The sequence below is a fragment of the Colobus angolensis genome, unplaced genomic scaffold (assembly GCF_000951035.1).
Source record: "Colobus angolensis palliatus isolate OR3802 unplaced genomic scaffold, Cang.pa_1.0 Scaffold189, whole genome shotgun sequence".
NCBI classification, from domain to species: domain Eukaryota; kingdom Metazoa; phylum Chordata; class Mammalia; order Primates; family Cercopithecidae; genus Colobus; species Colobus angolensis.
The window spans coordinates 1157288-1171508 of record NW_012115032.1 but is presented as its reverse complement, the minus strand read 5'-3'; the positions used below and the strand labels follow the sequence as shown (position 1 = coordinate 1171508).

General features: G+C 39.4%; 1 protein-coding gene across 1 annotated transcript in view; it reads right to left on the bottom strand.

The window, feature by feature from the left end:
• Nucleotides 1–2977: 2977 nt before the first annotated feature.
• Nucleotides 2978–14221, bottom strand: part of CENPC (centromere protein C) — a 68670-nt gene continuing 57426 nt past the window's right edge. Inside the window, exons 18-19 of the mRNA XM_011940289.1 lie at nt 5560–5650; nt 2978–3176 (exon numbers count right to left, since the gene is read on the bottom strand). Coding sequence (XP_011795679.1) covers nt 3106–3176; nt 5560–5650 — 162 coding nt within the window. The 3' untranslated portion in view covers nt 2978–3105. The remainder of the gene's footprint in view (nt 3177–5559; nt 5651–14221) is intronic.

Genomic DNA, 14221 nt, shown 5'->3' with positions numbered 1-14221 from the left:
GCTGGGATACAGGCACCTGCCGTCATGCCCGGCTGGTCTTGAACTCCTGACCTCAGGTGATCCACCAGCCTCAGTCTCCCGAAGTGCTAGGATTACAGGTGTGAGCCACCACACCCCGCCAGGACTGTGATTCTTTCAAGACATGAGATTAACTCCATAGTCACCCAATTTTATGCCTGGGGGCACTCTGCAAAACTGGACACAGAATTGAGTTCAAAAAGAACAGTGGTCTTAACGGGCAGAGAAAGATCACAATTTAGGACTGCTGAGAAGTCTAAATTGTGATGCAGGGTACAGAAGTGGAAACTGAAAAAGAGCTGAAAAAGAGCTCCAGAAATCTGCATGAGGTGCCCAAGAACAACAGAACTTTCTGCAACTTATATCTGTGGGTTAACTACATAATAATTATATCTGTGACATCTAACGTGGTAGTCGCCACTACCATGTGCTACTAAGCACTTGAAATGTGGCAAATGCAAGTAAGAAACAATATTTTAAATTGAAATAGCTACAACTTGTGACTACTGTATCAACCATTATAGCCCTAGAAGTTGGCTGAACAGTAGGCTGCAAATGTGCAGAGCAAAATTCTGAGACATGACAGAAGTCTATGAGCTGAACAGAGTTCAGAGGTGGCAAAATTCAGATGTGGCTCTGACCAAGCAGACTGGAGAGCCTTTACTGAACCATATGGGCTTTCAGTTTAGACACAGAAAGGCTACACTTAAGCTGGGCACAGTGGCTCACATCTGTAATCCTAACACTTTGGGAGGCTGAGGTGGGTGGATCACCCTGAGGTCAGGAATTTGAGACCAGCCTGGCTAACATGGTGAAAATTCGTCTCTACTAAAAATACAAAAATTAGCCAGGTGTGGTGGCGAGCACCTGTAATCCCAGTTACTCAGGAGACTGATGCAGGAGGATTGCTTGAACCCAGGAGGCGGAGGCTGCAGTGAGCCGAGATCATGCCATTGCACTCCAGCCTGGGCAACAAGAGTGAAACTCTGCCTCCAGAAAAAAAATAAAGAAATAAAGAAGGAAAAAAACATGAAAAGAAAGAAAAAAAAGTTGCTAAAGCTTTGGAAAAGAACTGTTGGAATCTGTGGCCTTCTTGAGTGAGGTCTCACCCACCCCTAGGTTGACCGGTAAAAACTACAGTTTTGTCTGGCTGTAGTTAACTGAAAACTAGCAACTTTGCTGTAAGAGGAGTCTTGATTTACAGCAGAGGTATAAACCTACGACTCTATAAGTCAAAAGTAAAAAAATCACTTAGGAATGGACAAGGAATATCTGTAGTTATTAACCAAAGATTACAGTCCTAGTTCTTGAAGAGCAACAGAGCAGCCAGAAATTTAACAAGGTCCTGGAAACAGAAGGGCGGAGAAGGGTAACATGAGCTCTCCAAACATCTTTGGCAAACTGAAATGATGCATGCACAGAGGAGACTCAAGAGAGCATGGCAAATGTAAAAACCAAGGGGGATTTGGGAACTGCCTGCTACACTGAATGCAGCCCCCATCCCACACAGAACAACCAACAGTGGGTGGAAGGCTTATAGACTCAAGTGTTTGATCTTAACCTTTGTCCAAATGATTGGCTGACTGCTAAGCTATGCAGACACAGGAACTACCCCTAGCAAGCAAGAATAAATACTGAAATAAAGAATTTAAAAACAGAGCACAGACTTCACATCATATATAACATAGATTCCACAGTTTGAGTCCAGTCAAAATGCTAAATCTAAAATACAAATCCCTTAGATATAAGACAAAATTGAGTTGCTACAATATGCTACCTAAAATGTCCAACTGTCAACCAAAAATTATTAGATATGTAAAAACATAGGGAAGTGAAATATACTAAAGGAAAAAAAGCATTCAGTGAAAACTAAATCCGTATGAGCCCAGATACTTGATTAGTCAAGCCTTCAATAAGACTTCATAACAAATATATTCAAAGAAATAAAGGTAAAAAAATAAAAATGATTCAATAAAAATCACAATAGGAAATTATAAAGTATAAAAAAAGAGCCATCACACTTCATTCTTCGTAAGTCCTACACCAGAGTTGCTTTGAATGTGCGTATTTAATATGTAAGACCTGAAAAGGGAGTTGACCTAAAAATAATTTACTCTGAAACATCAATTTCTTCAGTTAATGATAATTATATGCTAACCATTCCAAAACATACCAAAAACCAAAAAAACCCACCTTTTTTACTGATTTTTCTAATTTTCTAATTAACCAGAGTTAATGATAATTATATGCTAACCATACCAAAAATATTGAATAGAATTTTTAGCTTAGGTTTATTTATTGAGGGAAAGTTGAGGCCACATACAGAAAGCAATGACAAAAGACACTGCCTCCAACAGAAAATATGAACCAAAAAGCATGATGGAAAAACATTTACATGTAATATACTAAAGAGATGTCATGCGAACACAGACACAGAAGGTGAGAATACCACGTGATAATGCAAGTAGATTGAAATGCTACCAGTGCAAGTTAAGGAATGCCAGAAATTGCCAGTAAACCACCAGAAGTTAGGAATAAGGAAGGATTCTCCCTTACAGGTTTTCAAACACATCACAGCCCTGACAACACCTTGATTTCAGGCTTCTAGCCTCTAGAACTGAGATAATAAATTTCTGTTGCTTTAAGTCACTCATTTTGTGGTACTTTGTTACAGCAGTTTTAGGAAATTAACACAAATATGTCATTTACCACAATTTTCTCCCACTGGATTATTTAATAATTAATGATTTAAAATTCATATTTGGAAAAGATGTTTTTTAATGAATAGACATATTAATTGGTCTCTTTTGACACAGAAATGTTCTATATTTCATTTTCGTATTCTTGTCAAATTATAAAAATAATACCATAAACATGGGCATCGCTACAAGCTATTATGTATAGTCACTGAAAAATCGGAAAAAACATGGGAGTTAGAAATGTTTATCAAATACAAGTCTACACAAAAATGAATAAAATTTTTATTTTAAAACATCACAAGTAATTACAAAGACAAATGTCCCAACTATACAAACTGGTTTTCACATATACATATATATACACACATATTTAAGCTTGGTTGATCTTTCATCTTTTTATCTGAGTAAAAAGAAGAACACTTTCCTCATTCAGGAGATTTTTGATGTTATAATAGTTACCTAAAAGTAAAGTGATAAGAAAATAAAAATTATTTCTACAGGAAGCATTCCTTTTGATTAAGTATACAGTCATCACCTGACAGTTGTAGTAAGGCACAAAATAAAAACAATTCACCTAACCTAAGTAACTTACTTAATTCCATGAACTACAACATCAAGAGCTAACCATGATACGTGATCCAGATGAGGCTTGAGAGAACAGAAATACAAATTTCACATCGTTATGGTAATAAATGCAGGGATGAGTCAGTCAAGAGTGTAAGAAAAGAAAATCTCTGGCCGGGCGCGGTGGCTCAAGCCTGTAATCCCAGCACTTTGGGAGGCCGAGACGGGCGGATCACGAGGTCAGGAGATCAAGACCATCCTGGCTAACACTGTGAAATCCCGTCTCTACTAAAAAATACAAAAAACTAGCTGGGTGAGGTGGCGGGCGCCTGTAGTCCCAGCTACTTGGGAGGCTGAGGCAGGAGAATGGCGTAAACCCGGGAGGTGGAGCCTGCAGTGAGCTGAGATCCAGCCACTGCACTCCAGGCCGGGCGACAGAGGAAGACTCCGTCTCAGAAAAAAAAAAAAAAAAAGAAAATCTCTTTCTGAAACCAATCTTTATTAGGTCTACAGAACTGCTGTGGATTCCTCTAAACCAGACATACTCATATATATATAAGTATAAAGGTACAATGTTAAGTAGAACAAAATCTCAAAATTTTAAAAAGGCAAATGCTACTCTTAAATAAATGAGGTAACAAATAACAGCAAAAGTGAAATACAGATGGACCGCCATTATCACATGTGACAGGCTTATTAGAATTGAGTACTATCACTGTGATTTTCTATATATTAGAAATTGAGAAAGTACTCACAACAGTGCTGACATACTAAGGACTATGCAAGTATGGCTATTATTATTGTCTCCTAACAGAATGTAAGCTCTATAAGAGCAGGGATTTTTGCCTGTTTTGTTCATTTATATATCCCAAATCTTGCAGCAATACATGGACATAGTAGGCACTTTGTTTTGTTTTTGTTTTTGAGACAGAATCTTGCTCTGTCACCCAGGCTGGAGTGCAGTAGTACAATCATAGCTCACTGCAACCTTGAACTCCTGGGCTCGTGCAATCCTCCTCTCCCAGGCTCCCAAGAGCTAGGACTGTAGGTGTACATCACCATGCCTGGTTAACTTTTGCATTTTTTGTAGAGACAGGGTCTCCCTATGTTGCCCAGGCTGGTCCCAAACTCCTCACCTCAAGCCCTCCTCAGCCTCTCAAAATGTTGGGATTACAGGTATGAGCCACTGCACCTGGCCCACAGCAGTCTCTTAATCATACTTGTTGAATGAGTGAATGAATGACAAGTGGATTAAAATGCCTATTTACAATAACTTCTGCTGTTCAATAGCTGATGAAGCATACCATTCTTTAAACAGTTTAAAATAATGTTCTAAAAACATAATTTCTTAGAGATAACATAGGGTAATTTTCGTTCTACTCTGGAATACAACATATCTGCTGACTATATATAGATACATATTTATGTATATATATAAATATATACATACATATCTTTTTGAGACCGAGTTTCACTCTGTTCCCCAGGATGGAGTGCAGTGGTTCAACCTCCACTTACTGCAAGCTCCACCTCCCGGTTTCATGCCAGTCTCCTGCCTCAGCCTCCAGAGTAGCTGGGACTACAGCTGCCCGCACCACGCCCGGCTAATTTTTTTGTAATTTTAATAGAGATGGGTTTCACCATGTTAGCCAGGATGGTCTCGATCTCCTGACCTTGTGATCCACCCACCTTGGCCTCCCAAAGTGCTGGGATTATAGGCGTGAGCCACCGTGCCTGGCCAATATTTTTATAGTCAGTAGTAAACAACTCTTGTTCTCATGTATCAAAACATTAATTGGTTGGGCATGGTGGCTCACACCTGTAATCATAGCACTTTGGGAGGCTGAGGTGGACAGATCACTTGAGGTCAGGAGTTTTAGATCAGCCTGGCCAATGTAGCAAACTCCTGTCTCTACTAAAAATACAAAAACTAGCCAGACGTGGTGGTTTGTGCCTGTTGTCCCAGCTACTCGGGAGTCTGAAGCACAAGAATTGCATGAACCCAGGAGGTGGAGACTGAACTGAGCTGAGATCAGGCCACTGCACTCCAGCCTGGGTGACAGAGGGAGACTCTGTCTCAAAAACAAAAAAACCACCACAAAATGCTAATACACTTACCTGATGATCAAATGAAAGGAAAATATGTACCAAACTGTTTCGACATCCATCAGTCATATCACACTTCATTTTGACCACTGTGGCTTCCATTTCCATGGTGCCCAAAAACAACCATATACATGTTGTGTAAGTGAAATAAATTGTCTTTAATTATACTTACCTGAAGGAACATAGAACGAATCCCCAGTACTTATTATATAAGGTGTTTCGTGTAAAGTACACAAAAGGTCACCAAAGTTAACATAAAAAACCTGTAAAAATAAAAATAAAAATCTCATTCAAAATTGAATCATGACAATACTCCAAAGGAACCTTAAAATGTAGTGGGAAGAATAACAACTCCCCACAAATGTGCCTGCTTTAATCTCCAGAACTTGTAAATACATTAAATTTCATGGCAAAAGATACCTTGAGATGGGGAGATTATCTTTGATAATGTAGGTTGGCCCAATCTAATCACATTAAGCCCTTAAAAATAGAGTACTTTCTCCTGCTGGAAGCAGAGGAGAAATGAAGCAGAAGGAACAGTCACAGAAATTTGAAGCATGAAAAGGACTTGCACTGTTGCTGGTACTAAAGATGTGGGGCCACATGCCAAGAAACATGAGTCATTTCTAGAAACTAAGAATGACACCCTGGCGAACAGCCAGTGAGGAAATGGGAACATCAGTCCTACAACCACTTGAAACTGAATTCTGCCAACAATCTGAATAAGATTGGAAGCAGACTGGAAGCAGATTCGTCCTTACAGCCTCCAGAAAGAAATACAAACCTATCAACATCTTGATTCCAGTCTTGTAATACTCTAAACAGAATACCTGGTCAAGCTCATGGTTCTCTCTATATAACGGTGCGATAGATAATCGAAGAGTATTGTTTTAAGCCATTAAATTTGTGAAACAGTCATGCACTGCCTAACAATGTTTCAGTCACCAACAAACTGCACACATGATAGTGGTCCTATAAGGTTACAATGGCACTAAAAAATTGTATTGCCTAGTGACCTCACAGCCATCATGATGTCCTAGTGAAAAGCATTACTCATATGTTTGTGGTGATGCTGATGTAAATAAACCTACTGCACTGCCAGTCACATTAAAGTATAGCACACACAGGAAAAAGTGGAGGACAGAAGGTAGGACCAAGTTGCAGCTCCCACTCAGATGGACAGAACAGCGTGCGGAAACTCACATCATGAACTTTTTTGCTCTAAGAACTATCGCAGGAACACACCAAGAAAACTGAAAGAATTCACAGACTCTTTGAAAGAAATGGCTTGTCACTGCAAACTCCATGAGACAGCTGAAAAACCATGAGTGCCCAAAGTGTGAAAGGGGGAAAAGTCTGCCTCCAAACACATCCTTACTGGGGAACCTGAAAATCCAGGTCATGAGAGAAGGATTTAACCTTACCTAGAGCTGAAAGGAATTGAGAGAGCCAAGGGAAATATAATAGTAGAAGCAGAGGTGGGAAGAGCCCTGTAAGTACTCCTGGTTTCCAAGGAAGCCCAAGGAAACCATTTCTGACTTTCTCTCACAGGGTAGCTTGGGGAGGGCTGCCAGTGGAATTGGGGAAGGACCACAGAAAGAAGGAAACTTCCAGTTGAACTTTAAATAATTTTGACCAAGCGTGAATTTTCCTGGGCAGAACTGGGGGAAGGGCGAATAGGAAGTTCAAATACAAGCCAGGGTAGGCAGCAAGGGGCAGGGCCTGAAGGTCCAGCTTCCTTTCTCAGCAGGGAGGCTTGTAGCCTGGCGCAAAATGTCAGTCCTGCTCACTGGTTGCCTGGATACAAACTTGGTTTGGTGAGGCACAGTGGGAGTGAAACTGGCCTAGCCTGGCTGCATGGGAGCTGGGTGAGGCCAGTCTGCCGGCTTCCCCCACTTCCTTGGTGACTGGTATGATGCAGTGGAGACAGCCATAATCCCCTTGGGAACACAACTCCAGTGGCCTGGGAACCATACTCTCATCCTCTAAAGCTCAGCCCAAGGAGAGTCTGAACTCGAACACACCTAATGAATCCTGCCTCCACCTGATGGTCTTTCTCTAACTGCCCTGTAGCCTAAGACAGGAGCTCTAAGGCCCCACCCATCACCTGAGAAACCTGAATACTTATCCAGGCAACCTTGTATCAGCAGATGCTCTCTTGAAAGTACCACCTCCTGGCTGGTGGCCAGCCACCTGCTAGTACAACCAATATTAAAGAAAACCAGCACACTAAACAAAACTACAACCAAAGACCCTCACAGAGTCTGCTTCACTCCCCTGCTACCTCCACCACAGGAGGTGCTGAGATCCATGGTTGAGAGACCTGAAGACAGATCATATCACAAGACTCTTTGCAGGCACTTCCCAGTACCAGCCTGGAGCCCCCTAGCTCTGTTGGGTGGCTAGACACAGAAAAGCAATAGCAATCACTTCAGACTGCCTCTCAGGAAATATAATCCCTAAGGGAAGGAGGAGAACACCACATCAAGGGATCACTCCATGAGACAAATGAATCGGAATTGTAGCGCTTGACCTCCAGATGTTTCCTCTGACATAGTCTACCCAAATGAGAAGAAATCAGAAAAACAATTCTGGTACTATGACAAAGCAAGGTTCTTTAACATCCCCAAAAGACCATACTAGCTCCTGAGCAATGGATCCAAACAAATAAATCTCTGATTGCCAGAAAAACAATTCAGAAGGTTGATTATTACATTACTCAAGGAGGCACCAGAGAAAGGTGAAAACCAACTTAAAGAATTTTTTTAAAAAATACAAGACTTGGGTGACAAAATCTCCAGAGAAATAGATGGCATAAATAAAAAACAATCACAACTTCTGGAAATGAAAGGCACACTTAGAGAAATGCAAAATACATTAGAAAGTTTTAACAACAGAATCAAACAAGTAGAAGAACTTCTGAGCTCAAAAACAAGGCTTTTGAATTAACCCAATCAAAGACAAATTAAAAATAAAGTTAAAAAAAATGAACAAAGCCTTGAAGAAGTTTGGGATTACGTTAAACGACCAAACATAAGAATAATTGGTGTTCCTGAGGAAGAAGAGAAATTTGAAAGTTTGGAAAAATTGAGGAAATAATCAAGGATAACTTCCCTGGCCTTGCTAGCAATCTAGACATTCAAATACAAGAAGTTCAAAGAGCACCTGGAAAATTCATTGCAAAAAGATCATCACCTGGCCACACAGTCATTAGGTTATCTAAAGTCAAGACAAAGCAAAGAATCTCAAGAGCTGTGAGGCAAAAGCATCAGGTAACCTATTTTAAAAAAAAACCTATCAGATTAACAGCAGATTTCTCAGCAGAAACTCTACAAGCTAGATGGGACTGAGGTTCTATTTTTATCTTCCTTAAATAAAACAATTATCAGCCAAGAATTTTAGTATCCGGCAAAGCTAAGCTTCATAAACGAAGGAAAGATAGTCTTTTTCAGACAAACAAATGGTGACAGAAATCCCCACGAACAAGTCAGCACTACAACTGCTAAAAGGAGTTCTAAATCTTGAAACAAAAACTCAAAATACACCAAAATAGAATCTCCTTAAAGGATAAATCTCCCAAGGTCTATAAAACACACACACACACACACACACACACCCCCAAAGTATTCAGGAGACAACCAGTACAATGAATAGAACAGTACCTCACATCTCAATACTAACATTGCATATAAATGGCTTAAATGCTCCACTTAAAAGACACAGAATGGCAGAATGGATAAGCATGCACCAACCAAGTACCTGCTGTCCTCAAAAGACTCACTTAACACATAAGGATTCACATAAGCTTAAGGTAAAGAAGTAGTAAAAGATACTCCATGCAAATGGACACCAAAAGAGAGCAGGAGTAGCTATTCTTATATCAGACAAAACAAACTTTAAAGCAACAACAGTTAGAAAGACAAAAAAGGCCATTATATAAGAAATGGACTAGTCCAACAGGAAAATATCACAACCCTAAATATATATGCACCTAACACCAGAGCTCTCAAATTTATAAGACAATTTCTACTAGGCCTAAGAAATGAGATAGACGGCAACACACTTACAGTGAGGGTCTTCAATACCCCCACTGACAGCAGTGAACAGGTCATCAAGACAGAAAGTCAACATAGAAACAACGGACTTAAAGTATACACTGGAACAAATGGACTTAACAGATATTTACAGAACATTCTACCCAACAACTGCAGAATATACATTCTATTCATCAGCTCAGGGAACATTCTCCAAGATAGACTGTATGAGCGAGACCACAAATCAAGTCTCAATAAATTTAAGAAAACCAAAATTTTATCAAGTACTCTCTCAGACCACAGTTGAATAAAATTGGAAGTCAGTTTCCAAAATGAACCCTCACAACCAAGCAAATAGATGGAAATTCAATAATCTGCTCCTGAATGATTGTTGGATCAACAACGAAATAAAGATGAAAATTGAAAAATTATTTGAACTGAACAGTGATAGTGACACAACCTATCAAAACCTCTAAGATACAGCAAAAACAGTGCTAACAGGAAAGTTCATAGCATTAAATGCCTACATGAAAAAGTCTGAAAGAACACAAATACACAATCTGAAGTCACACCTCAAGGAACTAGAACTAGAGAAAGAAGAACAAACAAAACCTAAACCCAGCAGATGAAAAGAAGTAACAAAGATCAGGCCATTTGGTAGAACTAAATGAAAATATAATGAAAATTGATAGACCATTAGCGAGGTTAACAAAAAAGACAGAAGATCCAAATAAACTCAATTAGAAACAAAATAGGAGATATTACAACCGATTCCACAGAAAGACAAAAGATCATTCAAGGCTCGTATGAACACCTTTATGTATACAAACCAGACCTAGATGAGACAGATAAATTCCTGGAAATATACAATCCTCCTAGATTAAACCAGGAAGAAAAAGAAACTCTGAAAATACCAATAACAAGCAATGATATTGAAATGGTAATAAAAGAATTGTCAACAACAACAAACAGTCCAGGCCGGGTACAGTGGCTGACGCCTGTAATCCCAACACTTTGGGAGGCTGAGGCATGTGGATTGCCTGAGGTCAGGGGTTCAACACCTGCCTGGTCAACATGGCAAAACCCCGTCTCTACTAAAAACATAAAATTAGCCGGGTGTGGTGGTGCATGCCTGTAATCCCAGCTACTTGGGAGGCTGAGGCAGGATAATCACTTGAATCTGGGAGGTGGAGGTTACAGTGAGCTGAAATTGCACCATTGCACTCCAGTCTGGGCAACAAGAGCAAGCCCTGTCTGAAAAAAAGAAAAAAAAAAATTCCAGGACCAGATGGATTCACAGCTGAATTCTATCAGACATTCAATTTATCCATCAGAAAGAGAGCTAAATTCCTGGAAATATACAACCCTCTTAGATTAAACCAGGAAGAAACAGAAACTCTAAATAGACCAATAATAAGCAGCAAGAGTGAAAGGGTAATAAAAGAATTGTCAACAACAAAAAATTCCAGGACCAGATGGATTCACAGCTGAATTCTATCAGACATTCAAAGAAGAACTGGTACCAATCCAATGAAATGATTCCAAAAGACAAGAGAGAAGTCAATATGTAAGTCAATAGATGTGATACACCACATAAACAGAATTAAAACCAAAAATCACATGATCAGCTCAATAGATGCAGAAAAAGCATTTGCCAATATCCGGCACCGCTTTATGACTAAAACCCTCAGCAAAATTGGCATCGAAGGAATATAACTCAAAGTAATAAAAGCCGTTTGTGATAAACCTACAGCCAGCATCATACTGAACAAGGAAAAGTTGAAAGTATTTCTGAGAACAGAAACAAGACAAGGTTGCCCACTTTCACCACTTGTATTCAATATAGTACTGGAAGTCCTGGCCAGAGCAATCGGACAAAAGAAGGAAATAAAGGGTATCCAAATTAGAAAAGAGGTAGTCAAACTGTTGCTGTTTGCCAATGATATGATCATATACCTAGAAAACCCTAGACTCATCCAAAAAGCTCCTAGATCTGGCAAGTGAATTCAGCAAACTTTCAGGATACAAAATCAATGTACACAAAAGCTCTGCTATACACCAGCAGCAACCAAGCTGAGAAACAAATCAAGAACTCAACTCCTTTTACAATAGCTGCAAATAATAATAATTTGGAATACACCTAACCAAAGAGGTGAGAAATCATAGATGACATAAACAAATGAAAACACATCCCATGCTCATGGATGGGTAGAACCAATATTGTGAAAATGACATACTGCCAAAAGCAATCTTCAAATTTTCAAATTCAATGCAATTCCCATCAAAATACCATCATCATTCTTCACAGAACTAGAAAAAGCAATCCTAAAATTCATATGGAACCAAAAAAGAGCCTGCATAGCCAAAGGGAAGACTAAGCAAAAAGAACAAATCTGGAGGCATCACATTACCTGACTTCAAACTGTACTATATAGTTACCAAAACAGCACAGTACTGAAATGAAAATAGGCACATAGACCATGGAAGTGAATAGAGAGCCCAGAAGTAAAGTCAAATACTTACAGCCAACTGATCTTCAACAAAGCAAACAAAAACATTAAGTAGGGAAGGGACACCCTATTCAACAAATGGTGCTGGGATAATCAGTAAGGCACAGGTAGAAAAATTAAACTGGATCCTCATCTGCCACCTTATACCAAATCAACTCAAGATGGATCAAAGACTTGAATCTAAGACCTGAAGCCATAAAAATTCTTGAAGATAACATCAGAAAAACCCTTCTAGACACTGGCTTAGGCAAAGACTTCATGATCAAGAATCTAAAAGCAAACACAACAAAAACAAAATAGATGGGACCTAATTAAACTAAAAAGCTTCTGCAAAGCCAAAGAAACAATCGGTAAACTGGCAACGGCAGAGTAAACAGACAACCCACAGAGTGAAAGAAAATATTCACAAACTGTCCATCCAACAATGGAATAATATCCAGAATCTACATGGAACTCAAACAAATCAGCAAGAAAAAAACAATCTCATCAAAAGGTGGGCTAAGGACATGAATAGACAATTCTCAAAAGAAGATATAGAAATAGCCAAGAAGCATACAAAAAAATGCTCAACAATAACTAATGATCAGGAAAATGCAAAAACCACAATGAGATACCACCTCACTCCTGCAAGAATGGCCGTAATCAAAAAATAGTAGATGTTGGCCTGAATGCAGTGAAAAGGGAACAATTTTACACTGCAGGTAGGAATGTAAACTAGTACAACCGCTATGGAAAACCTTAGTAGAGCTAAAAGTAGATCTACCATTTGCTCCAGTAATCCCACTACTGGGTACCTACTCAGAAGAAAAGTGACTCATTATATGAAAAAGACACTTGCACACGTACGTTTATAGCAGCATAATTTGCGACTGCAAAAATATGGAACCAACCCAAATGCCCATTAATCAACGAGCAGATAATGTGGTATACATGTACCATGGAATGCTACTCAACCATAAAAAGGAATGAAATAATGGATGGCATTTGCAGTAATCTGCATGGAGTTGGAGACCATCATTCTAATAAAGTAACCCAGAAATGGAAAACCAAACATCGTATGTTCTCACTTGTAAGTGGGAGCTAAGCTATGAGGATTCAAAAGCATAAGAATGATACAATGGACTTTGAGGACTCAGGGGGAAGGGTGGGAGGAGGAGAGGGATAGAAGACTACACGGTGGGTACAGTGTACACTGTTCAGGTGATAGGTGCACCAAAATCTCAGAAATCACCACTAAATAAATTATCCCCTGTAATATGGTTTGGCTTTGTCTCCCCACCCAAATCTCACCTTGAACTAGAGTTGCCATAATCCCCACGTCATGGGAAGGACCCAGTGGGAGGTAGTTGAATCATGGCGGCGGTTACCCTCATGCTGTTCTCGTAAGAGTGAGTTCTCACGAGATCTGATGCTTTTCCCCCTTGCGTGCCAATTCTCCTTGTTGCCACCATGTGAAGAAGGACATGTTTGCTTCCCTTTCTGCCATAATTGTAAGTTTCCTGAGGCACCCCCAGCCCCACAGAACTGTGAGTCAATTAAACCTCTTTCCTTTAAAAATTATCCAGTCTTGGGCAGTTCTTTATAGCAGTGTGAGAAAGGACTAATACATCCTGTAATTCCAGCTAGAGAGGCTGAGGCACGAGAATTGCTTGAACCTGAGAGGCAGAGGCTGCAGTGGGCCGATATTGTGCCACTCCAGCCTGGGTGACAGAGGAAGGCTATCTCAATGAAAGAAAAAAAAAAAAAGAAATTATCTATGTAACCAAACACTACTTGTTCCCCAAACCCTACTGAAATAAAAAATAAAGTATAACACAATTTTGTGCAGTACAAAACACTTGGTAATGATAATAAACAACTATGCCACTGGTTTATGTATTTACTATACTTCTATCCACTAACTTAGAGTGTACTCTAACTACTTATATAAAAAAAAGTTAACTGTGAAGCAGTCTCAGGCAGGTCCCTCAGGAGGTATTCCAGAAGAAAGCAATGTTATTACAGGAGATGACAGCTCCACGTGTGTTATTGTTCCCAAAGACGACTTACAGTGGGACAAGATGTGGTAGTGGAAGACACTGATTAATGATCCTAATCTTGTGTAGCACAAGGGTGATTTGTTGTTTGTGTCTTAGTTTTTAACAAAAAAGTTTTAAAAGTTAAAAAAAAATAGAAAAAAACTTATAGAATAAGGAAATAAAATATTTTTGTAACGATGTTCTGCCAATGTCTTCATATTTTTTAAATAATCATATAATCTTCAGATAGCCATGACTTTCAGGGAGGAGAG